The 24,145-nt window shown below is 37.7% G+C and overlaps 3 protein-coding genes across 3 annotated transcripts in view; 1 reads left to right on the top strand and 2 right to left on the bottom strand.

Moving 5' to 3' along the window:
* Positions 1 to 24,145, top strand: part of LOC145998971 (DENN domain-containing protein 1B-like) — a 64,019-nt gene that overhangs the window by 39,297 nt on the left and 577 nt on the right. The gene's annotated exons all lie outside the window — the stretch shown is intronic.
* On the bottom strand, positions 1,668 to 2,144 carry LOC145998388 (protein GVQW3-like). The gene has a single exon (XM_083134793.1). The coding sequence runs from the start codon at positions 2,142 to 2,144 to the stop codon at positions 1,668 to 1,670; it is 477 nt and encodes a 158-aa protein (XP_082990919.1).
* Oseg1 (intraflagellar transport protein Oseg1) overlaps positions 3,330 to 24,145 on the bottom strand; it is an 88,677-nt gene continuing 67,861 nt past the window's right edge. Inside the window, exons 22-26 of the mRNA XM_083135810.1 lie at positions 19,061 to 19,169; positions 12,612 to 12,780; positions 11,543 to 11,742; positions 5,378 to 5,542; positions 3,330 to 3,797 (exon numbers count right to left, since the gene is read on the bottom strand). Of these exons, the coding sequence (XP_082991936.1) occupies positions 3,681 to 3,797; positions 5,378 to 5,542; positions 11,543 to 11,742; positions 12,612 to 12,780; positions 19,061 to 19,169 (760 nt within the window). The 3' untranslated portion in view covers positions 3,330 to 3,680. The remainder of the gene's footprint in view (positions 3,798 to 5,377; positions 5,543 to 11,542; positions 11,743 to 12,611; positions 12,781 to 19,060; positions 19,170 to 24,145) is intronic.

Here is a 24,145-nt window from a genome sequence, read left to right as displayed (position 1 = left end):
ATTTGCCCCCCCTTCCACTTTTGTCCCCACATTATGGTCAACCTTATCTTCGATGGAAAGTAAGCTGTCTTTGCCCCTCCCCCAAATTTTAGCACCTTGCTTCCCTAGTTTGGAACCTATCCGCTACCACTGTTAAGGTTCAATAGCATCTGTACATCTGTATGTAGGCATAAAGTCATCAAAAGAGACTTATTGAGGAGTAAGTTGGACACAAACTTGCAATTTGCCCTCCTGGGCAGTCAATCCCAGATACGCACCATAAGCTGCATCAGAATTATTTTAGAATATCAAAAAATCAATATAGTGAGCTGCACAATTCATTCTTCACAAATAATGTTTTCCATGTACCTTAAGTGCTGAAAGACCAATTTAGCTGTAACAGGTGTTTCCATATTTCCGCATTCGTCTAGCATTGTCAACGAAGTTTTATTTTAGACTTTTTAGTGCTTCTATTTAAGACTAATACTGATTACAGTGCACATTTATCATTAATAGTTACCCAGAACGACTAATTTTAATTTTTCGTGCAGCTTACTGTAATGCTTTTTTTTTTTTCCTATTTAAATCAAACAGTGCTTGCGTGGCATTAGAGGGTAACTCCTGGATTAATTTTGGACACTATATTTGTCGTTGACATGATAAATATGATGGATGCTATATTGTTGACAATATACACATGTCACGTAGTACATGTTCAGAATCTACCGATGTGCAAATTTTACCGAAATACTGAGAAAGAGATGTATTCAATAGAAATAATTCACGCCCACACCTTCCTATCAGCACAAGCTTCCTCATAAATGCAAGAAGAAACAGAATAAGAAGGACTGGAGCAACATAAAAGTAGGCATCGAACATGTAGGCTACCATAAGTAAAGTTACAACAAACATTCAGTTCATAAAATATCGTGGAGACGATATATATCGCCAAAGTATCATGATGAAACATATTGCAGCCACGACATATATTGCCAAAATATCTTGACAATACATATCGCGGCCACGATACGAGGGGATATCATAAAGTTTTGACAATCACCCTGTTCTAAACGAGCTAGAATTGGTGTTTTATATTGAGGGACTTAGGACTTCTCTACATAGTAACCATCCATAGTCACACATTTCTCCCATCGTTTCTTGACCTTCCGAAGGCCCTTGGTGTAGAACTCCCTGGATTGCGACGAAAACCATTGCTCAACCTCCATAATGACGTCATCTGTTTTGTCAAATGGCCGACCCTGCAACGGTTTTTTCATTTCAGGGAATAAGAAAGTCATCTGGTGCGAGATCAAGAGAATAGGGTGGATGCAGCAAAATTTCATAGCCACATTGCCTTGCCTTCTCGATCGCAACTTGCGAAAAATGAGCGGGTGCATTATCGGCCAGGAGATTAACGCCTTTTGTGAGCATGCCGCGCCGTTTTTCTTTCAGAGCACCTTGCAACTTGTCCAGAAGTGTGCAGTAGTAGTCGCCAGTGATGGTCTGACCCTTCGCAAGGTACTCTGTGAATACGACCCCGCGACAATCCCAGAAAACTGAGAGCATGACCTTCCCTGCCAACTTCTGCACCTTTCACTTCTTTGGTGGGGGAGAATGGGAGCGCTTCCATTCCTTGCTCATGGTTACCAGACGACCAAAGTAATCATCTTCATCCTGCTCCAAAAAGGTCAACATCCACCTTGAAAGTTCGCACAGTGTGTGTTTTTATCCTGCTCCAAAAGGTTCAAGATCCACCTCGAAAGTTCGCACCGTGTGCGTTTTTGAAAAGGAGTCTGCAGGCGTGGAACCCAGCGTGCAGACACCTTTGTCATGTACAATTCTTCGTGAATTATTTTTGACACACTACCATAACTAAGCCCCGTTTCGTTCATTATTGTTTGATGGTTGCACCTCGATCTTCCAAAGATAAAACACTCCACTTTCTTCACATTGACAGCATCGTCTGTCCATGACAGTCTCCCACTTCTTGGCTCGTCTGTCAGTGACATGTATCCCCTTTGGAAATTCCTTTTCCACCTCGCAGTAGTCTCATATGATGGGCAATCATCACCATAGACAGCTTTTATTTCATCATTGATCTGCTGGGCATTATTCCCCTTCAAATGCAGGAACTTTATAACACTTTGGGCTTCAATTTTATCCATCTCACACTTTCCTCTTAACTCATGAGATTTCTGAAAAAACAAAAAACACAATCACTTGGTTTGTGCACCATTAGCTACATAGGGTTTAATAAGTTTGCTGAGAAAAATTCACTCTTATAGCTAAAAAAAACTTCATGGTGATTGTCAAAACTTTACGATATCACCAAATATCGTGACGATACATATCTTGACCATGATATATATCACCAAAATATCGTGACGATATGTCATCTAGTTGATATCGCCTGGACGATATTTTTCAATATCACAATATAAATCTTGTAGACGATATAACTCCCAACACTACTTGTAAACTAGAGCAGCTAGCACAAAATGCATGGTACTTAATAATTCTCTTAAATGCATTATATTTTACATTGGAGGAGCATGCTTCTTAACTTGTATTAAGTATATTTCCATAAAAGGGGAAAGGGGTTTTTGGAACTGTTGCTGAAAGTCCAATCACCTTTAAACTACTTCCACTATCCATTAGAGCAAATTTATAAAGCAGCATTGTATTTTTTGCTATTCAGCATATCTTTTCTGTAGTTTTATTTAGTGTTGCTTTTCTGTCACTTTTGGCTAATTGCAATGATGAGGATGAGTGATGAAAGCACCCTAACAAAAATGCCCAAGCTATGATACCCAGGACCACTGGCATCGTAGCATGCTGTGCTCACCATTCTGCCATGGAGATCAATGGCATAACTTTTCTGGTAATTCTGGCTAATCGTGACAATGATGAGTGGTGACGACATGAAAATGATGAAGGCTGGGACTCTATGTGGAGTTTTCAGTGACAAGATCATTAGATGAATATTCAGTACACTTGAAGTGGCACAAATAAATAAATTCAGTTCATTGTCATCCTAACCAGTAGGATAATGTATATGCAATAATGAATTCCTCCATCATGTATATTTGATGTTTCCGATGGGAAATGATTCTGAAGTCTTGAAAATAGGATGGACAAGTTTGATATAAGGAAAACTGTGCAATTGAGGTCAAAAGTTGATGAACGTAGGTCACCTCATGCCATTTTTCAAACTGACTGGTGGGTTTATTCTATATTCCTAGAATGATGTTCACTTTCAGTATGCTGTCACATAGATCTTGGCCAGCTTTGTTATCATAGTTAAGAGCAGTAACTGAACATTTACTTTAAAAAAAAGTTTTTATTACAGAATAAAATTTATTTCACTTGAATACAGAAACATCACAAAATTCACATAGCATGAACATGCTACCACACAAAAACATACAAAACTTTGAGATCCAACAAAACCATTTGAGATCTATTAGCACCCATATGCATCATCATCTGCATACAAGTTTTGTAACAGTCAGAATACACATCCTATTGAAAGGCTTCATAAAATAATATAAAAACAAGAATACAAATGAAGAAATAAATTAACACAATCCATATTGCACAAGGTGCTAAAAACTTAATAGAATATGGAGGGAATGGACGTATTAAAGCAACCACAAATGAATAAAAAGCACTAAAATATTAAAGCTGCTACATCTTTGGATTCACGATTCTTGAAGATCATCTGCAGTATCTGCCGAGGTGCTTTCCACAGGGGTGCGGCAGAATGGGCAATGACCTTTCTGCAACACTTGAAGCTCAAAATCATCAACATGGAACACCTGAAGAAAGAAAACTCAACATAAAGTGTATCTATATGCACAGAGAAACTCTGCACACACTGAAGCCATTGTACAGCTTTTATGGTCATAACATTTACCATGAAATTATCTCTGGTCCGGATGGACTATGGAGAATTGAATTTCACTTCACTTGTAAAGATAGGCTAATTGGGACTGTGACTACAGTTTAGAGTGGGTTGTGAACCACTGTGTGCCTCCACTGGGTATTGAACCTAGGACTTCTTGATTATAAGGTGATGACATTATCACTATCCCATTGGGGGAAGCCCTAAATATTGAAAAAGGTAAAAGTAAAAGTGTTCCCCTGTGCATAGCACCACGCCATGAAGGCGTATAGGGGGTGTGGGGGTAACGCCCCACACTTTCTTGATCCGGTCGTGAGTGGGGGTGATGTGATCAGCATCACGCCCCTGACCGCCTTTACCCCCCAGGGTTTCCCCCAGGTACCCATGTTATTCGACGCTGGGTAGGCGCCGGGGCCGCTTCCACCGTTAGAAAAGTTCCCGGATTTGAACCGGCCGGGGATCGAACCCGGGACCTTGAGCATGGTAGTCAGACGCGTTACCGACTGAGCCACCGCGGCCGCGGCCCTAAATATTGAGAACTCCAATAGGCACATGCCTATATCGGACAATAGTCTACTGATTGATATTTCCTCCTATCCCTAAGGAGTACTGAAATGAAACGTGCAAAGGAATGCAATATTTTTTTTTGTCTTGTCCTTCGGCATAAATCACTACATGATGTACAATGCAGCCATTCCTTGCATTTTGGGTTGCCTTTGCTCACTATTCTATACTTTTTTTTTATTATTGTGAAGTACACGCTTGTTCAGATAAAGTGGCACATACTTCAACTGTCCAGCCTTACAAAGTGTGACACTTTATGTGAAAAAGAGTGTAAAATGCAGTTTTACTTCTGACTCTACCAACAGCACTTTCTTATCTTCAACATATTTTTAACTGAGATGGGATAGTAATTGGTGCTCTTAATTGTATCAGCTGATGTAGATATAAGTATATTGGTAAAATTACTGAATTTACCGATAAATAGTGATATCAAATCAATACACATTGGAATCAGATACTTAGCTTGCTATGAAATTATTTACTTGTGGTTATATTAATTTTGATGGCCACTGCTTTAATTAAGGAGGTGAAGAAACCACTCTGGTTCTTCATGGAACATTTCCAATTTTATATCGGACCAGTAAATTCCAGTTCCATGAATCTATCCTCAATGCAAAGTTAAAAGCTATTAAATTTTCATAATAATCTTTTGCCCTTAGGTGGTGAAACTCAATGTACAGCAAGTCTAGTTATTAGTTATTCATATAATCTTTCCAACATTTCACAAATTTTCCCACTTGCATCATAAGGTTATCCTCCAATCCTCATCTTTAATTTGAAGGGATCTAAATGTTTTGTAAAAATTCATATACATTTTGTAACAATTTCGAGTTCTTCCAAGGTTTCATTTTTAGTGTAAACGTGAGATACGCAGTTGAAAAGACAACTTAAAATATAACATATAGGAAAATAATATTAGTACACACAAACCTTATTGCATGATTTGCACAGAGTAACTGGCATGTCTGGTAAAAGGTTACGATAAAACTGGTATCGCAGAGGAGAAGGCCACCGACAGATTATCACATCAGCTGGTTCCATGGACTGAAGAGCTGCCCGATTTATCACCACAGGCTCAAACTTGCTGCCTTCTTGCTACAAAAGGGGTGGATATCAATCAATTTGTTGTAGGATATGCACAATACATAGTGTAGTCACAATCACTTCTGGGCTGTAACAAACCCATTGACTTTCAATGGGATTATTACAACCCAGACGTGTCCATGACTGTACAGTGGTACAAAACAGAAAAGTCACTACTGCAAATCTACAAACCACTTGCGTTGGACTATTACAGATTAAAACAACAACAACTAACCTCCATGGCATAACAATCCTTTGAGGTGACATATGGTCAGTGCATCAACTCCCACTGTTTTCCAGCTTTTGAGATTCTAATTATTAGGGATAGAAGATATTAATCAGAACTTCATTAGTATCACATTAATGAGGCTAATTAATGGTAATTTGAAATGGACAGGACATGCAAGGAGGAATAGAAATAAGGTTCTCAAGAGAGGCATTAGAATTCAGGTGGCAACAGACCTGGAAAACCAGGAAAGGTCAGGGAATTTCGGAGGTAAAAAAAAGTCAGGGAATTTTGTCTTTATCGACAAATGGTTCTTTGAACTAGATGCGATGCAATGAACCTGCCAGGCAGGACTGGCACATTTAATGAATCTCAAATTATCACATCCAACTAATGTCGAATTGCAACAAAATGTCTCACTATGACATCCAACAGAAAATGAATGCATTGCATTCTCCTGCATCAGATTTTTGTTTCATGTGACACGACATTTAATCGGACAAACTTTAGGCTCCGTTTATGTGTGTGAATTTTGTTGGACGTGCCTGTCATGATAGATGGTTTTTAATCTACTACTGGAGGTAGTTTATGTCCAATGTTACGGAATAAAGTAATAATAAATAGCTAAACAATTTTAATATTCTAATAATCACTTTAATCATTCAATCACTTTCCTCATAATCGATGTTCCTCTGCAGCTCTACTGAAGTTTCACTTTTTATCTATTTTGATTGAATTTACTAGGCTGGAACTTTATATGAGAGACATCCAGAGAGTGAGTTCGGATCCGTGATAAATTAAAACAAGAATATTGGTAGTAATTGACATTTATTGTATTACTTATAGTGACCCATAACTTACGTTTTGACTTATTCATCACAGTTATTCATACTTGCACATGTGGAAATTACTCACTTTAGTAAACAATAAGTATTTCTTAAAAAATATAAAAAAAACGTTGTAAAAGCAAAGTTTCGGGGGTCTACTGCTCCCTTCTTCAGGCTTCATACTCACATAACGTAAGTAAACGGTTTTTTATATTTTTTAAGAAATACTTATTGTTCATCACCATTGTTCAGGCATTTGTTGTAACGTGGCACTAAATTTTGTATGCCCATGTTATGTTTCTGCCTCCAAAAAGTGGAACCTTCTGTACAAGATGGAAGTCAATACGGTATGCGTAAGGTTGGACCTCCCACTTGAAATAATGCAAAAGAGCGCATGTGCCCTCAGCTGTATGTGGTCATGCAATGTATGTCAGCCTTTCCATCTAACCTTCATCTAACCATACTGTCTCTTATGAAGTCCGGTCCTTACACCTCACAGGATTGTCGGTGGAGCTCTGCCGGCATCTGCTTTGAGCATGCAGACATCTGATTCCGGCACTTACTTCAGTAGGCAGGAGACTGTATGAGAGCTGCCATCTTTCTCCTAGCGCTGTTATAAATCTATTCCATTTACAGCACTGCGACTGCACCTGATTACAGCCACATACCACCTCTTCATATCTGTATATGTAGTTGTGCAACAACCACTAAGCCCAGCAGAACTTACTTTCTGGATGCCCCTCGTATATAAACTTGCGGATGCTGCGATCAACCACAAGTTTCAGTTTTAATAAGGTAAATCAGATGCCTGTACAATGCAGTAGACTTCCCATCTATAAATTGCTTGCATTTTTTTTTATTTCTTTAGCTATCAATAATGCTAACTGCATGTTGTTAGTTAGTACTCTGATATTGGGAATGTTTGTACTGAAGAAGTTCCATAGACAGGTGACGTGCACTGAGGAGTAGCTAGTCTAGCAGAGATAGATCAATCAATCTCAAGAGTCTAATTATTTTCAAATCACAATATTTATTGTCTTGAAGCCCCAGTTCATATGCAACACTTTTTTTCCATGCGCTTCTCGTTCCTCGATGTCATCAGTGGGCAAGGCTGGATACCCTAGCTGGCTTTTCCTCCACCTCACCAGTTCCAGTTAATAAATGGCAGCAGGAAGGAAAAGGGAAGATTTCTGCCTCTACCTCCTTTGTCACCTCCCCCCCCACTCCAATGGTAGAAAGCACGTGCTTTCAGATCCTCCTGTATATAGGAGGACAGATATGGAATTGTTTTCCCTTTGATTCCTTTGTAAATCCTCTAAAGAACTCGGGGGGGGGGGGGGATTTTCTGTAGTACTTAAGTTCTCTGTATTTACACAGCAACTTTTTACACGTTGTACAATATGTATGTATAATATGGGATGTAGTTTTATTTATTTATGAAATGGGAATGTACTTGTATTATGTGCAGACAAAAAGTGGAACCTTCTGTACAAGATGAAAGTCTTTTTAATATGGAATATACTCTATGTGATCAAAAATATCCGGACACACCGCGAAACATGTGTTTATCATAGAGGGCGACACAGTACTACCATCTACCACATGGAACACATAGTCAGCGAACTCAGTAGTCTGCAGACAGTGTGAGACAGCAGTATGGGATGGTCTGAGGAACTCACAGACTTTCAACGTGGTCAGTTGGTTGGGTGCCACTTGTGTAGGAAGTCTGCATGTAAGATTTCCACCCTCTTAAACATCCCTCTGTCCACTGTTTCCAATGTTATAGTGAAGGAATGTGTACAACCCAAAAGCGTGCAGGCCAACCTCCCATGTTGACCTCCAGTGACCATCGAGTGTTGAAGAGGGTCGTACAGCATTATCATCAATCATCCATCGCCACCATCACACAGGAATTCCAAACTGCATCACGATCTACCCAAGCACCATTACTGTTTGGTGCAAGGTGCGGCAACTTGGTTTCCATGGCCGAGCAGCTGCCCATAAGTCAAACATCACACAGACAAATGTCAAACGCCGCCTCGTTTGGTGCAAGGAGCGTTGAAACTGGACCATAGAACAGTTGTGTGGAGTGATGAATCACAGTACACAATGTGGCGATCCGATGGTAGGGTGTGGGTGTGGTGCATGCCTGGTGAACGACATCTACCAGCCTGTATAGTGCCAACAGTGGAATTTGGAAGTGGCGGGGTTACCGTGTGGTCATGTTTCACCTGGAGGGGCTTGGCCCCCTTGTTGCTTTACATGGCAATGTTACGGAACAAGCTTACGTTGGCATTTTAACAGCTTTCATGCTGCCTACCGTCGAAGACCAGTTCGGGGATGACCATTGTGCACTGAGTCCTGATTTGAATCCCATAGAATATCTCTGGGATGTTTTGGAATGCCGACTTTGTGCTAGACCACATCGATCCACATCAATACCTCTTCTCATTTTGGCGCTCTGCAAGGAATGGGCTGCCATTCCTCAGGAAATCTTCCGGCACCTGATTGAAAGTATGCCTGTGAGAGTGCATGCTGTCATCAAGGCTAAGGGTTGGCCAATACTGTATTGACTGCCAGTGTTCCCGATGGAGGGTTGTCCAAACTTGTACTTCATTTTCAGGTGGGTGTCCGGATACTTCTGATCACATAGAGTATAATGATTAAATAACAAATATATGTTCATGCTCTCTCTCACTCTCGTTTTAGTAGTGTATTATTTAAATATAATAATATTTTGGCCTCCAATAAAAAAAATGGGTAAGCTAAACAGTCATAAATATGGATGTATTAATTTTGGCAAGAGAATGCACGTTCTAATTGTTGTTGTTGGTTTGGTATATTTTACTTCGCTTTTCTGCCACATTTGGTTATCGCAAAAATGAGGATGAGTGATTATATGATGAAATTGAAGAAGGGACCTCTCAAGGAACAATTCAGGCTGGGATTTGAACCTGTGACGAGCGCACATTCTTGTTGCTATGTGTTGTACTCTGCAGTGAATAATTAAATAATTTGGAATGAAAAATGTATCCCAGAAGTCAAAAAGCCAAATGAATATTGTCAAAGAAACTACAAAAAAGTTTGTTTTGTTACCTGTTTATCCGCTCTAATATATTGAATTTCTGCCACCTTCCATAACTTTTTCTAGCTGTATAGACTTAATTGCAATAAGTAGCTAATGAGCTTATGGAAGTCATGAGGGACAATCATAAACAGAGAACTCTGGACTCCTGATTTCACAGTGCCCTGCAGATACACTGGGAGGAAATTATTTGTATTTTATTTTTAGCATTGCTCTTCCATAACTTTACCTAACTTCTGCCATGACGACGAACGTTGATTAAATTAAACGGATGGAGTGGTTACAAAGAAACACTCATGCACAGGCCAGGGTTCGAGGCAGGATCTTTCAGTAACAAGATCGTGAGATGGAGAAATTAGCGAAATCAAGCAATGCAAATTTTTTGAAAAAACGTTAATCATATACAAAGATGGGGGTTCAAAAATCCAATTGAAATTTACCACTGAGGAAAAATGCAGTTTGCTTTACAGATACCCACGTATCCGAATAGCCACTCATCTTTGTTGTTGGCCGACCTCTGTGGGGGGAGTGCAAGTGATCCCGGATAGGTACCCAGTGGAGGCACATAGTGGCTCGGATCCCACTTTAAACTCTAGGTCCAGTCCCGATTAGCCTTTATGTGCATAAAGTGGACTTAAAACACCAAATCAACCAACTGCAGGGTTATCGTGGTTATCACTACATGCTAAGACATCAGGAGTTCCAGGTTCGAACCCACCTCGGCATGGCTGTTATTTGTGTTTGTCTCTTCATAAATTGTCGTATCATCTTCGCGATTAAACAAATGTGTCAGCACCACTAAGTAACAAAAATCAGATCAAATTATTGATTGATTGTTTGATTTGGTTTGTTTTACTTCGCTTTTCCACCACTTTTGGCTAATCGTGAAGATGATAAGCTAAAATTGATGAAGGGACAAACACAAATAACACCTATGCCCAGGTCGGGGTTCGAAGCTGGGATCTCTGACTTAGTAGTCAAATCAACTTGTTTTGGATTTTCAAAGGGAGTTACGTGTACTTTTTTTTAGTAGTCCTTCCTCATTTTGCAATCTTTCCCTTTCTTTTTTTTTGGAATACTGGGCCCTAAAGGGGGGAGGGGGGTTATGACTGACATCAACCTCCCTTGGGCACGCCACTGATTGCTACCCAAAGTGTCGACGTCACCGCACGTCACTGTCCATTGATAATGTTAAGGAAATATGGCACTTTGTTTTGCATGGTCCCATTGCTTCACTTTCAGAACATATACATAGTTCCGAGAAGCAAGGTAGGCATGTTTAAAACAACCTGTTTTAAACATTTAAAACACATGTCTTTGAAGTTTTTAAAACTCGTTAAAACTTGCTATTTGGTAGTCTGTGGTTATTTGCGTGTTTTGTGACTTAGTTTTTTCATTCAGCCCGTAGGCCTATAGGGCTATACATATCAACATATGTATAATAATGTGAAAGGCTAAGAAGAATTTGAAATAACTTCTGTAAAAATAACTAATTCAATCTAGTCTCATTTAGTCGTAACTCAAAAAGTAATCAAATATTTTATTTAAACCTGTTTCCATGTGAAAAAATCTCTCCCCAGATTATGAATTGCAATATTTTTCCAAATTCACTATTTGCCAGTTTGAATGTAAATCATAGAGAAATTAAATAAATTTCTTGTAAGCTAATATGAGAACAAGTCATTCATGCAAGAGGGAAAAAATGCTAAAAGCAGCCACCCTGGAATTGAACCCAGCAGGGAAGAAGGAAAGGGGGATACACTGAGAGATGTGGCAAAGATCTGTTTAAGCAGAAGTAGAGGAAGGACAATTCCACAAGGGACAACAGGAATTGATTCCAAAAGTTAAAAGTATCAGATTGATATTTACATTACCTCAAAAGTCATCAGTCGATCCGTAAAGGGATCAGTTGTCACGGTGGTGGGTTCATCAAACTTCATGACTTGGTAGCTTTCATTGATTGACTCCTTCAAACCATCTTCTTTGTCTCTTGGGGCTGGAGATTCTATTAAATGGACGGCCTCTTCATCAGTGATGCCTTCCTCTAACTGGAACTCAACCAATGGGAGCACCTCTGGCAAATGACAATAAACTGCACATTAAGGCACAACTAATGGAAGAATACGTTCACTTCTTTCTTAAAATAAGCAAGGCTAAAACACATTTATTATTATTTGTGAAGTGAATAAGGATATAAAATATTACCTTTTGTACACAAACAGCAATGCTATTTAATTTTATTTTAAGAACAAAATTGTTGACTATTTGGTTATTAAATTGACTGACAACACATTTTCAACAGGAATCTGGTTGTGAGAATCATGAGAATCCAAAATAATATTTATGAAAATGTCTTCAAAGTTTTTGTGGAGTTGGTTTTCAATTTACATTGGAATCACAATTTTACGTTTCCCAGCATAATATGGTTCAAATTGCTTGTTCCAACACAAGAAAATATTATAAACTCCTGCCAGTCAACACAGGTTCCTCTGCATTATCTTGTAATCAACTGTGAATACAGAACAGCACACTGATTTCAAAGTCCAAGTTTGAAATCTGGTTAACATTGTGTTTGTCCTATCATTCATTAGAAAGAAAAGCAACATCCATACAAAAATGGAGATAAACTATTAAATGGACACTGGAAATTTTAGAATGTTATAGTTTTATCTTGCTTATGCTTTGGTCAGAAATTAGGTGTCTAATTGTCTTTCTTTGTTAAGCTTCTTTCTGATTACCTTACTCCTAACTGCAGTGAAATGTTAATGAATAATTAAAGAATTTGACAGACAAGAAATTATATTCAACAGTACTTTCTCTTTCCTGCAAAGACCCCTTGGCCATTGTGCAACAGTAGCATTTAAATAACACACACACATATAAAAGAGTAACTTCAACAAAGTAGCTAATTCCATTGAAAAAAAAAGGAGCTGCAGTACTTACCAAATGATATGAAGGAATGTACGAAGGGCTCACGACAATTGATGCAACAATTCCCCATACTGTTAAAGAGAGGGTTATATGTTGAACATCTGTAGCACATGTGCTGCAATTCTTCACTGTCATGGTAAGGTTTAGAGCGAACCATTAGAGCAGCAAGATCCACATTTTCCTTAAAAAAATCAGAATCTATCACAACAGCAGGGGTGGAAACTAGTCAAATGGTCAAAATTACTGATTTAAGTGATCAAAATTTAAAAAAAAAATTAACAAATACTGACCACTTTATTTACACTATGTCAATAAATTGCCATCCTATAAGTAGAAATGGGGTATCATAAATAATAATAATAACATTCCCTGGCCTCCAGCATCCCCATAGCCAGCCATCACACACCTTTTTATTCAATATAAACCTTATTTAAACCAAATAATACAATACATACAATGAGACAGCAAAACTTGTATAGTCTTTACTTTCAGCTTGTCTTTGGTTTCTTACTGAAAAAAGAAGTTATTAACGAATTCTTTTCTTTCTCAATACTTTTTTGCACTTTATCTGCATGCATTCTTTTCTTATTCTCCTCTGCCATTGCTTTCTCCACTCCTTCCAGCACGAGCTGTGCCATGTTGAGTTCCACCATGTCTTTTTCATCAGCAGCCTTCTTTATAAGTTTGGTTGCATCAGTTAGTAATGTTTGAGCAATCATCCTGTTTTCTTTCTGTTCCACTCTCAGCTTTTGTAATTTTGCTTCCTCCTCTTGTATACTAACTTTTTCATTGTTCATTCTCATCAACTTTTCTAACTGTTCTCCTTTCCCTATCATTCATTTCTTTTCCTCTTTGCTCCTTGTCTTTAATAGCACACTGTTTGTCACAATATTGCTTATAATGAACATGAGCCACTCTTGCCATCTGCAAAAGCTCCTGCGTGATATTTACAAAAGTTTCTTTGACTAGCAGGTGTTCTTTCTGACATACTGGCCCTTTCATCAGTCAAAATGCATCCAGATTTTGAAAACCTTTTTTCTATGTCTCCACTACCATGTGATAATGACAGTGCTGCTTGCACTACCTCGGTAGCTAGTGGGTATTTAGGATCTCCAGATAATTTTGTGTTTCCAAAGAACTGATTCCAGTACATATCTATGTGGCACATCTGTAATCATGTCCAGCAAAATATCCATTGGGAGTGCTGCTGCTACTTTCATTATGTTCTTATAGGTCCCTACTTTCAGGAGCTAAACACTGAAGATTTCTGAGGATGGTTTTGTCCAAAGATGACTGAAGTAAAAGGTGTTTGCAGGCTGCTGTGAAATGTTCTTTTGCTGCCGTTAAACACAGTAGCTTTTCCTTTTCAGAAAGTTTCCTCAGTACATTACATATTCTACTTCCATTGATTAGTTCTGTCACAGGTAGAGAGTACTCATCTCTGAAAGCTTCAATGGACAATGGTGCTGAATTCTTACAAACACGATTCAATACTGTTCTTGTAAATGCTATTACTTCACTGTACATCACATGCACCAAAGGCTCTTCTCTTTGCAAGAGACCAGTGAATTTGTAAATAAACAGGCACTTGTGCAACAGAACATCACCTCTGCTTTCATTGTCTCATGTTTTAAGAGATTTATTATATTTCTATACTTTGAAGAAGATGTCACCAAAATACTCTTATTTTCAGAAACAAATTCCTTAAAGTACCTTGTAACTGCTGGCCATTGTTCAATTAGTCTCTCAGCTGCATTCTCTAGTGTTAACCACCTAGAAGAAACATGTTTCAAGAAACTATGATTTGAAATACTGAGATCTCTTTGAACTTTAGTGAAGTCTTCCATCGTGATGGCCATCCATCAAACAAATCATGAAGAAGGAAAATTAAGTTTGATGCATCATCTCCCAGTTCTGCCATGCCCCTGCAGAAAGCATTATGGACTACATGGATGTTACAAGTGCCAAAATCTACACGAGCCTGCCTTTCTGCCAAAATAAGATAATCATTCATAAGTTTTTTGACAGCCTTGTTCACATTTGGCCCATCATTACTTAACATTAGCAGTTTTGATCGAGGAAGTTGTACTGAATTCAATGCTTCATCAAGTTTATTGTAAATATCTTTACTTGTTGCTGATCCCATGAAGAAAGTCTGGAGATGCCTCGTCACAATCAGATTTTTGGTTGGTGACCAGTATCTATCAGCTACCTGTCACTTTTTGTAAGATGTGGCATTGGTGGTTTCATCATAGCACAAGGTATAATATGCACCATTCAAATCCTTCAGCAACTGTTTTCTGAAGTATGGGGCCAGCGCATCTGTTGTTAGATATCGTGGCTTTGTCCTTGAGGGAAAAGTCTTTGGGCACTGCATTTGGAAACATAATGTTGAAAGTTTCTCCAATACATTCACAAACTGGCTGAAAGGCAAAGCCAGCTGAAATAGTTTTCACCCCCCACATAAGTTCTGCTCTCGTTGCACTATCTCTGATCCTGTAAAGTGGAATAGTTCCTGTATTATATTTTGCTGCAGTCTGGCTACCGGAACTAGATTCTTCCGATACATCAGGATGAGCTGCCGACAGATGTAATTGAGATGAGCCACTCATTCTTATATTTGCTAGATGCAGCATGCTGTTCAACTGCTTCATACCCCCCCCCCAATTTTATACTAAGTATAAGTATAACATTAAAAATTATTACTATCTCATGGACAATAGGAAAATAAAGATCTTACCAATAGTTAAATTGAAAAAAAATCATCTCCTTAACCAGTCATCATGTATCCCTCAAAATGGAGCAACAAAATTCAAAAGATGCAAATAGTAATCAGTAGTCATAGAAACATAGAAATACTGGCTTTACTGACCATTTTTTAAAAAAATTAGAAATTACAGACTAATAAATATGGAGAAACTAGTACTCACTTTATCTGTGAAACTGTTTTTTCTTCATCATTCTACTAATTTCAGTGGCTGCTGCCACCATCCTCGTTGGAACTTGCTGTACTGTTGCTTGGCGTACGTATTTTGTTTGTAGTTCTCCGGCTGCCTCTAGGTGCGCTGTTGTTAACAGTGCATCTGAGTCTGTGTCGTCTGCTATTTCTGGGCGATAACTGTTGTAGTAGTAGAGGAATCCAAGTGTGGTGCACTTGTCCGCTATCAATGTTTAGCTCGTGCGGGAAGTGCATTATGGCATGCGTTTCCTTCATTTTTGTGTCTACGAGCGTGTGGGCAGTGTGTTTTACTTGAACCTTTTGAATTTTATGGCTACTGTATTTGATATGTTTAGCAAGACCAGTAGTGGGTTGGACTTTTTCGCATCTGTTAGGTGCTGTTGGATTCTTTCATTGACAGATCTGATGGACCTGCCAATGTAATGTGCCTTGCATTCACATTCTGCATCGTATACACCTGGGTTATCAAGGGGAGAGAGGAAGTACCGTTTGTGTTTTTTTCAGTTTATCAGCTATTTTGGAATTGTGTTTGTGTGCTACTTTGATGCCATATGGGAGAAGAGCTTTGGATATGCGGTTGGAAGTGGTGGGATGGTAGGGGAAGGCAAACCATTTATATTGGCCGCTGGAGGTTGATTGTGGCTGGGTTACTTGCGGATGGGTTGATTGTGGTTGGTTAGGGTGTCTGACCTGTATTTCCACTTTACTGCACCAAGTGGAAAGTTGTGCTTCTGTGTAGCCATGTTTCAGTGCTATTTCAGTGATGGTGGCTATCTCCTTTCGTAAATCCTCTTCTCTGAAACAGTAGAAGGCTCTTTGATAAAAGTTCAGCCACACATTAGCTTTTTGCTTGGAGGATGGCTAGAGAGAGCATGTATGTACTGGTTGCCTGCATGCACGCCAAGCAGCAGTACAGCAAGTTCCAACGAGGATGGTGGCAGCAACCACTGAAATTAATAGAACGAAGAAGAAAAACAGCTTCGCAGATTAAGTGAGCATTAGTTTATCCATATTTATATACTACCGCGTCTCTCTTTTCTCAATTATGAATTACAGACTAAGATGAAAAAACTGACTTTTACTGATTTTACTGATCATTTTCCAACCCTGCAACAGTAATGTCCGAAGTAACTTGAAGGTAAGTAACTTCTACATCTAACAGTATTTGTACACAACTGAAACCAAAATCTAGTGTAAAGTAGAAAAAAATTCTGGAAAATGTGGAATGCTCAATGCCAATTCCAAAATGGGCTGGTGTCTATTTACTCAACACTTAGATTTTAATACTAAATTAGAGTTTTTAGGAGTCTATAGTGATGCCGTTTCATTATTGGCCAATACCAGTGGTACCACTGTAGGAAATTATCGGTTGAATTTTTTTACTGATTCTTTCCAACATTTTGGTCTTTCTTCGAGAATGTCTTGACACTTTCGCATAGTCAAATTATCCTAAAAAATATGCAAAATTTGCAGTTTAAATTCAAGTTGCACCTGCTTGTGGAAAAAATGTGTTTTATGATTATGTAAGAGACATTTTGATATTCGTTTTTTTTTAGTTGTTTTTTTAAGCAAATATTTGGTAAATTGATGCTTATAATTCAAGTGGAATACTCACCCACTAATATAAATTGTTATTTTGAACAACTTTTATTTGTTACAATTTTCAAGCACCAGTATCGATAGGAATCAGTATGGGTATCAGTTCAGCCCTAGTCATTTCACATCTAGTCGAAATCATAACACTTATGTGGGGGGGACCCAAAAGAAACCGGAATCGTTCTCTGGTGGGCAGTCCCATTGTAGTACATGCATCTTCCGCTAGATGTCTTTTGCTGGGAGGGGGGACCCTTCTGCATCAGTCTGCTGAGCGGCATCATCAAGTAAAGTCGTGGTACCACGTAGTAAATATTTTTGCAAAGCACCTCTTGCTTGTTTGTCGATTTCTGTGTTGACTAAAAAGTTTTAACAACATGTAGTTGTGAAATTCTCTTTTCTGTTAGGGAAAATGGCACGGCGGACAGTTGTAATGCTTGAAACAGCTTTTACAAGGAAGCTACTCTGGGAAAGACACAAACTTACGAGTGGTTTTCCCGCTTCAGGAATGGTGAATTATCACTTGTACTTTGCAGATCACCCTCTGTCAGGGAAACATGTCAAGACGATGCTGATTTCTTTTTGTTTTTGTTGCAAAAGGCATTGTTCACTCAGAATTCATTCCTAATGGTCAAACTGTTCAACAGGCATTTTACTACAAGTTCTGAAACGTTGCTTGATGCAATGAGATTAAAACACCCCGGGCTGTGGCAACAACCTGCCAGCGCACAAAGCCTTGAGTGAGACACAATTTTTAACTAAAAACAGCATGGCCCAACTTATTCACCTGATCTCATTCCGTGCGACTTCTTTTTATTCCCCCCGAATAAAAAAAGTCCTGAAAGAAAAACGTTTTGCGGACGTGGAAGAGTTTGCAAGAGTTTCAGGACTGCTTCGAAAAATGGAAAACATGTTTAGACCGGTGCATTGCATCAAATGGACAGTACTATGAAGGTGATTAAATTTGTAACCTAAAAATAAATACACAATTTTCAATCACAAAATTCCAGTTTCTTTGGGTTCTCCCATGTAACTGGATTTTTTTTTCCAACTTAGCAAACCTGCAAACCTATATCTTTTACTCTCAATATCAATTTTGTTGAAAAGTTGGAATCTTCCATTTTTCAAAACAGGAGAAATACTACTTAAAATTAAAATTGGACGTCTTTATCACATTTAGGGACTTTGTAAAGTTCAGTTTTACTCCAAAGCTGAATATTTAGATTAACTGGATAACAGGATAAGTTGAACTTTTCTAATGGTAGATTCATAGATTTGTTTTCATGTTACTTTGCTTTTCTGCCACTTTTGGCTAATTGCAAAGATTGGAATGAAAAGTAATTAGATGAAATAAATGAAACGAAAATCACAAACATGGACAGGATACAACACAAGTTCCATAGAGGATTATACTGCCTGAGAGTCCAGACACCAGAGCCTCATTAGTCTGCAACAATGCAGTCCAGGGTGTACTTAGTGAAAGAGAGGTTGATAATTGGGTATCTACAGAAAGGGTCACCCCTTATATCTCACTTTTTAATGAATCATTACATGAGCTGCAATGTGGTGAGTAAACTACTCAGAACTGTTTCTTATGTTCGGGAAATCTTGACTCTAATTTTGAGTTGTTAAACCAGCTGGGTCAAAATATAAGTTAATTTTATCATACAGATCTACCATTCTTTAACCTTGAAAACTTATCTCTTGATCCTAAATTCAACTTTTGAGGTTACCTCAACTCGCTAATTGTGCAAATTTTGCTATTTTGCAAATGGGTCTAAAAAAATGTTAACGTCTATCAAGTTTTACCCCAATGGATATGAAACACAAATCCATGCAAAAACTATCTGCCCCTAAAGTGATTTAGGCTGGATCCTTGCCTATTATCATCACATGCTTGAATATTTACCTGAAAACGTGCTGGTATTTTCAAGTTCTGTATTCTGTCCAAGACCTGACGTGCTAGTTTATATGCTCCAAGGTTCCGTGCCTGCTTAGCTAAAGCATAAAAAATTGAGCTGTGAAGAGTTAAGGAAACACACAGGTGATACAGATGACACCATCCATCATTCATAACTTGCAGCACCTTACATGTACACGTTAGTGAAAAAAATATTAAATATTTTGGGCATAAGTCTGCATGACTTGCAGAGAATGTAAAATACAGGGTGTAAGGAAAATTCAGAAATAAAACTTCTTCCTCACCTATACAGAAGAAAAAAAAAAAGGTTATATCAACACGGATCTGGAAATGCATAATTTCTGAGTAGTGAGATTTGCAAATGTGAGCATAGCATCAAGGTTATTACAATTATATAAGGTTGGGTCGTAAGCTTGTTTACTCAAAATGCATGCGATCTGATGGCGAATCGTGGGATCAAGTGAATCTAACACCCGCAAGTTCACAAAAAAGTGTTGCATTACCCACATATCAAAAAAGAACAAAGTGAAAACTTGAAATGGAACGCAGAAATGCTTATATCTTGATGTGACAGTTCATTTATGGTTCGTAATTACTAAAAATCTAGAAGTTTTCACGTCAAGGGGGTTGAAATTGCTTATTTTCAGATAGAAATGCAAGCTATCTAATGTGCAATCCGAGGTCACGCTTCAACATTTCAGATCTGCAGAATGAATGTTTTGTACCACTCTTTTACACAATTAGTGCTACACGTTAACCAAAATAACGTGCAAAGGCAAGTTTTTAAACTGAAAAGCAATTTTTAAGTTGTTAAAACAGTATATTATGATTCCTAGTTCAAACCTAAAAACAGTAGAAAGTATATATTCGATTCATAACTCACTTATCTTGTAGTGGCAAATTAGTCCAGTTGTATAGTTTTTGCTTTACAATCTTAAGGTTGTAAGATCGAATCCGGTAGCGATTTTTTTCTTATTTGTATTTTGTTCATTCTGATTATCTTCGTCACTTTAATTGTATCACATAACATGATATTTTCATGAAACATCGTATGATTCACTTAAATGTGTGTTTATTTTAATGAAAACTGGTAGAAATAATTATGTGATAATTTATGAATAATTTGTATCATGATTAGTAAGTGCAATCCATTTTAAAATGATCAATATTTATTGAATCGTGAAAAATTATAACATTATGTAATTGTGAAATTAAAAAATTCTAAAAAAAACAATGATGTCTTAGAACTCAATCTTTCAACTGAGGACAAATACATTACTAATGTTTTTACTTATTTTCTGTTGTGTCATAAAAGAGTGTTCAATTTCATTCTTTCGACATAAAAGATTTTAAAAATTGTGATTCAATTGAATTAGGGAAGTTTATGTGATTTTTTACAGTATTCAAGCAGCATATTCCATATCAACGATTGATAAGCAGTTTTTACACATGAGAAAAGTTGTATTGTGCTTATAAATATACTAAGCTGTTTTGTTAATATGGTTACATTTCTACTAGTTTCTGCCATTGAGGTCCAAAGATACAAACAACAAACATTTCATACAGTAATATTCCAAAGAATTCGTCTCTTTGTTACCAGTGCTTACAAGCGTAAAGATGCTAGCAATATAAATAATAATATTCAATAACGCATGGTGCGACCACCCTTGAAGGGCCTTGGCCTATTTCCTGACTGCCAGTCTCCTTCCCACAATACTACCTAGAGGTATGGAGATCTTCAACTGGTAATGGGGTGACGTGGGGTTCGCACGTCGAATCCTCAGCCATTATAGGAGATTTCGAAGACCGGGTTACGCTACTCACTCCTAGCTCCCCAAGTTCCTCATGATGGTGGGTTGCCAATGGTCATATATACAGGCAGGCGAAGAACCAGGTGACTGAATTCAGAATTCAGGCCATCTCGCAGTCTGAGTCAAAGCACAGCACCTTAGATTGCACAGCCACGGAGGAGGACCTAGCAATATGAAACATGTAAAAATGTGTATAGCTTATATTTCAATGTAGAAGACTATGTGTGGAGTCCACTAGCATACGCAGGATTTTTTCAGAAGGGCTGGAATTGTATAGATGTAATTCTAGGAGGCAGGATACAACACTAAAATATTTCATCTTAAAAGTTGTTCCAAGACAAGAATGGTTGGTTGTCTGGTGTAATTTTAAGGGGACTTTGCATTTATCATTTTGTTTTTCCTTGAATTTTCTCAAAATTTCGGAGCCGGTCCCCTTGACAGAGTGGTTAGCACATTGCGCTACGATGCCAGGGGTCCATGGGATCCTGGACATGGTTGTTTGTGAGTATCCATTCATAAATTTCATCATATCATGACTAGTCTCCATCTTCGCAATTAGCCAAAAGTGGAAGAAAAAACGAAGTAAAACTAACTAAATCAATCAATCAATCAAAATTTTGGAGGGGACTATAGCCCCATACGCCCATATACCAGTGGCGAAATCTAAACGTCCTAGCACCTAAGATGATTTTAAAATCGAATACAGGGTCAAGAAACGCCTTCTGTAAATAAGACTTGTTCACCTTCCATTATGTCCATAAACATGTGTTCACAGGAAATGTGAACAGCATTGACTCCACGTAGCTACGAATTACTGATATTAATTATTTGAATTATCCTTTGATATTCTTAAAGAAAGAGAGAGAGAGAGAGAGAGAGAGAGAGAGAGGAGCAGGGGGGGAAGGGGTTTCTTTTCGATCTCGTCTCAAAAACTCTCGAACGGTTTGGTCTCATTTTCGTCTCCAGTTCTAAAAGGTCACTGCAACGAGTCTCAAAATTTGAGACGGGACTGAGATAAAACAGATTTCTCTCATCTCCTCACCATCTCTAATTTCAACAAACTCTCCATCGGCCAATAAGAAAAACTTTCCGGACACCTTTTGACAAAGTTATGGAGGGAGGATGGAATGGATGGTAATTTAATTTATAGAAGCATTTAAGGCTACGCTGGATCACAAGCTGACGCCAACAAAGTCATTTTGTTAGGGTTTTTTTTTTTTTTTTGGCATTTTGTATGATGAGTCTATTCGCAAAATATTAACAAGATCATTGTGCATTAAATAAATTTTAAATAAAGCATATAAATGAGCCTAGTCACTTCCCAATTGTCTGTAATTTTTTAATAACCCCTTCTTCACCTTAGTTCTTCAATTGTTTAATCGGTATTCGACCTACAGTTTAAATTAGGATATAAACCTTTGAATCGAATTCAGGATACCTTGATTCAAAGGTAATAACACATGTAAGCCACGAAACTTTTCATTCGAATACAAGACATCAATATGTATTAACGTCTTAAAAGCAACTATTGTATATTAGCTTCCAAGCAAGTCATGCACAAGAATAAAATAAATAAATATATAATTAAAAATTGCAGTTATTGTGAATTATCATTTTGAATATCTCTTGAATGCACAACTGCTTAAATGTAACAGATTAACAAATAATATTACACCAAATTAAGACCTTTTTTTCCTTATAAGGATTAAATTATTTAATTTAGTAACATTTCAATATATTACATGTACAGTAATCTTCTTCAAGAGCTAAGGTTACATTGAAATTTATTATGTTACAAGATATACATCTGCAAAGATTTGTGTAACAGATTGGACAGGGGAAAAACACAATATTTTTTTTAAAAGTGTGCATATTCTTATCCAACACAAAATAGGAACAATTTTTTCAAACAATTTTGAGCGTCTGCCATTCTCCCTAAATCCATTTGTCAGCATATTTATAATCCAACAATGTTAATTCCATGCTGAATCTGTAAAAATGTATCAGGTCTGTTGAAAATATTAGTTCTTTCTATCAACATTAAGTACGTGAATGAACTCTTTGCTACTTGTCTGTTTCTCACAGTTTTTTCGAGTATCTGTGCTCGTTGTTCTTTATACATGCATATTGCAACACTCTTCTTTCACATCTTGTAGGTAAGTTCACATATATGTAGAAATGCATGCTTCAATGCAAACGTGTGGTCCTACATTACGAATCAGATAATTGTCTGATGTTAGAAACAAGAAAAGTGTGGATTTTTTATGAAGTAGAGTGCATCTCTCTTCTGTCTGTGGTTGATTAATCCATACGTGCTGTGAAATATGAAACGTTCCCACAAAATGCATCCCTACAAATATTCACAATTTTCAGTATCAAATACCATGCAAATTAATCATGCGAAGGAAAATTTGTCAAATTTCAACTTCGATTTCAATGTTCGTTACGAGCAATTAACACAGAATGAACTTTTTCATTCATGAATCTTCGTTTAAGCAGAGCATTACACACTTCTCGTATGTGAGATTTGAACATTGTTTCCACGATACGTCACGAGCAAGGAAAAAACAATTGAAGAACTCCTTAGCTAACGACCGGGGTTGCATAGCATACACAATACATGTATTAAATTATGTGATGCTGTATAACCATATATTGGTTCAATCTTGTAAAATGGAATATCGTGAGGCCTGTCACACACTACGTGCTATGCTAGTGAATCTTGATGTACACTGATTACACTTGCAAGTTTCATAACCGAGAAATTACACATTTCCAGACCCACGTTGATATAACTTTTTCTTTTATCTTCTCTACACATGAGGAATACATTCCTGAGTTTTGCCCTTTATTTTCATTCACCCTGTATAATCACAAATGAGCATACACAGTGTGTACATGTTGGGGCCAGAAAAATAATGAAAATATTGCATCTATTGTGTTGCTTCTTTGTTCTTGCCGAGGCTGGGAAATCAAAATGTGATATTTTTCTCCAATAAAATGACATATAGAACTGCATAACTGAATGGTTCAGCTGTTTTGCCTTTAGTGCGAGTGTTAACAACGTTGATCCCCAGGGTGAGCTTCAAAAATTTACTGAGAACAGCAGGGAAGCTAGGGCCTAGGAAGGCAGAAAACAGTTCTTTACGCGCGTATCATGCAGAACATGCATCACCTAATGGAAAGTTGCTTGGCACTCCTTGTTCTTCAAAGGCCTGTTGTGCCATGGAGTTTTAAAATGACACATAGGCTATTCATTATC

This window comes from Lepisma saccharinum, chromosome 14, assembly GCF_977018435.1.
Source record: "Lepisma saccharinum chromosome 14, izLepSacc3.1, whole genome shotgun sequence".
NCBI classification, from domain to species: Eukaryota; Metazoa; Arthropoda; class Insecta; order Zygentoma; family Lepismatidae; genus Lepisma; species Lepisma saccharinum.
The sequence above is the reverse complement of the archived record's forward strand: the minus strand, read 5'-3'. Positions and strand labels throughout refer to the sequence as shown.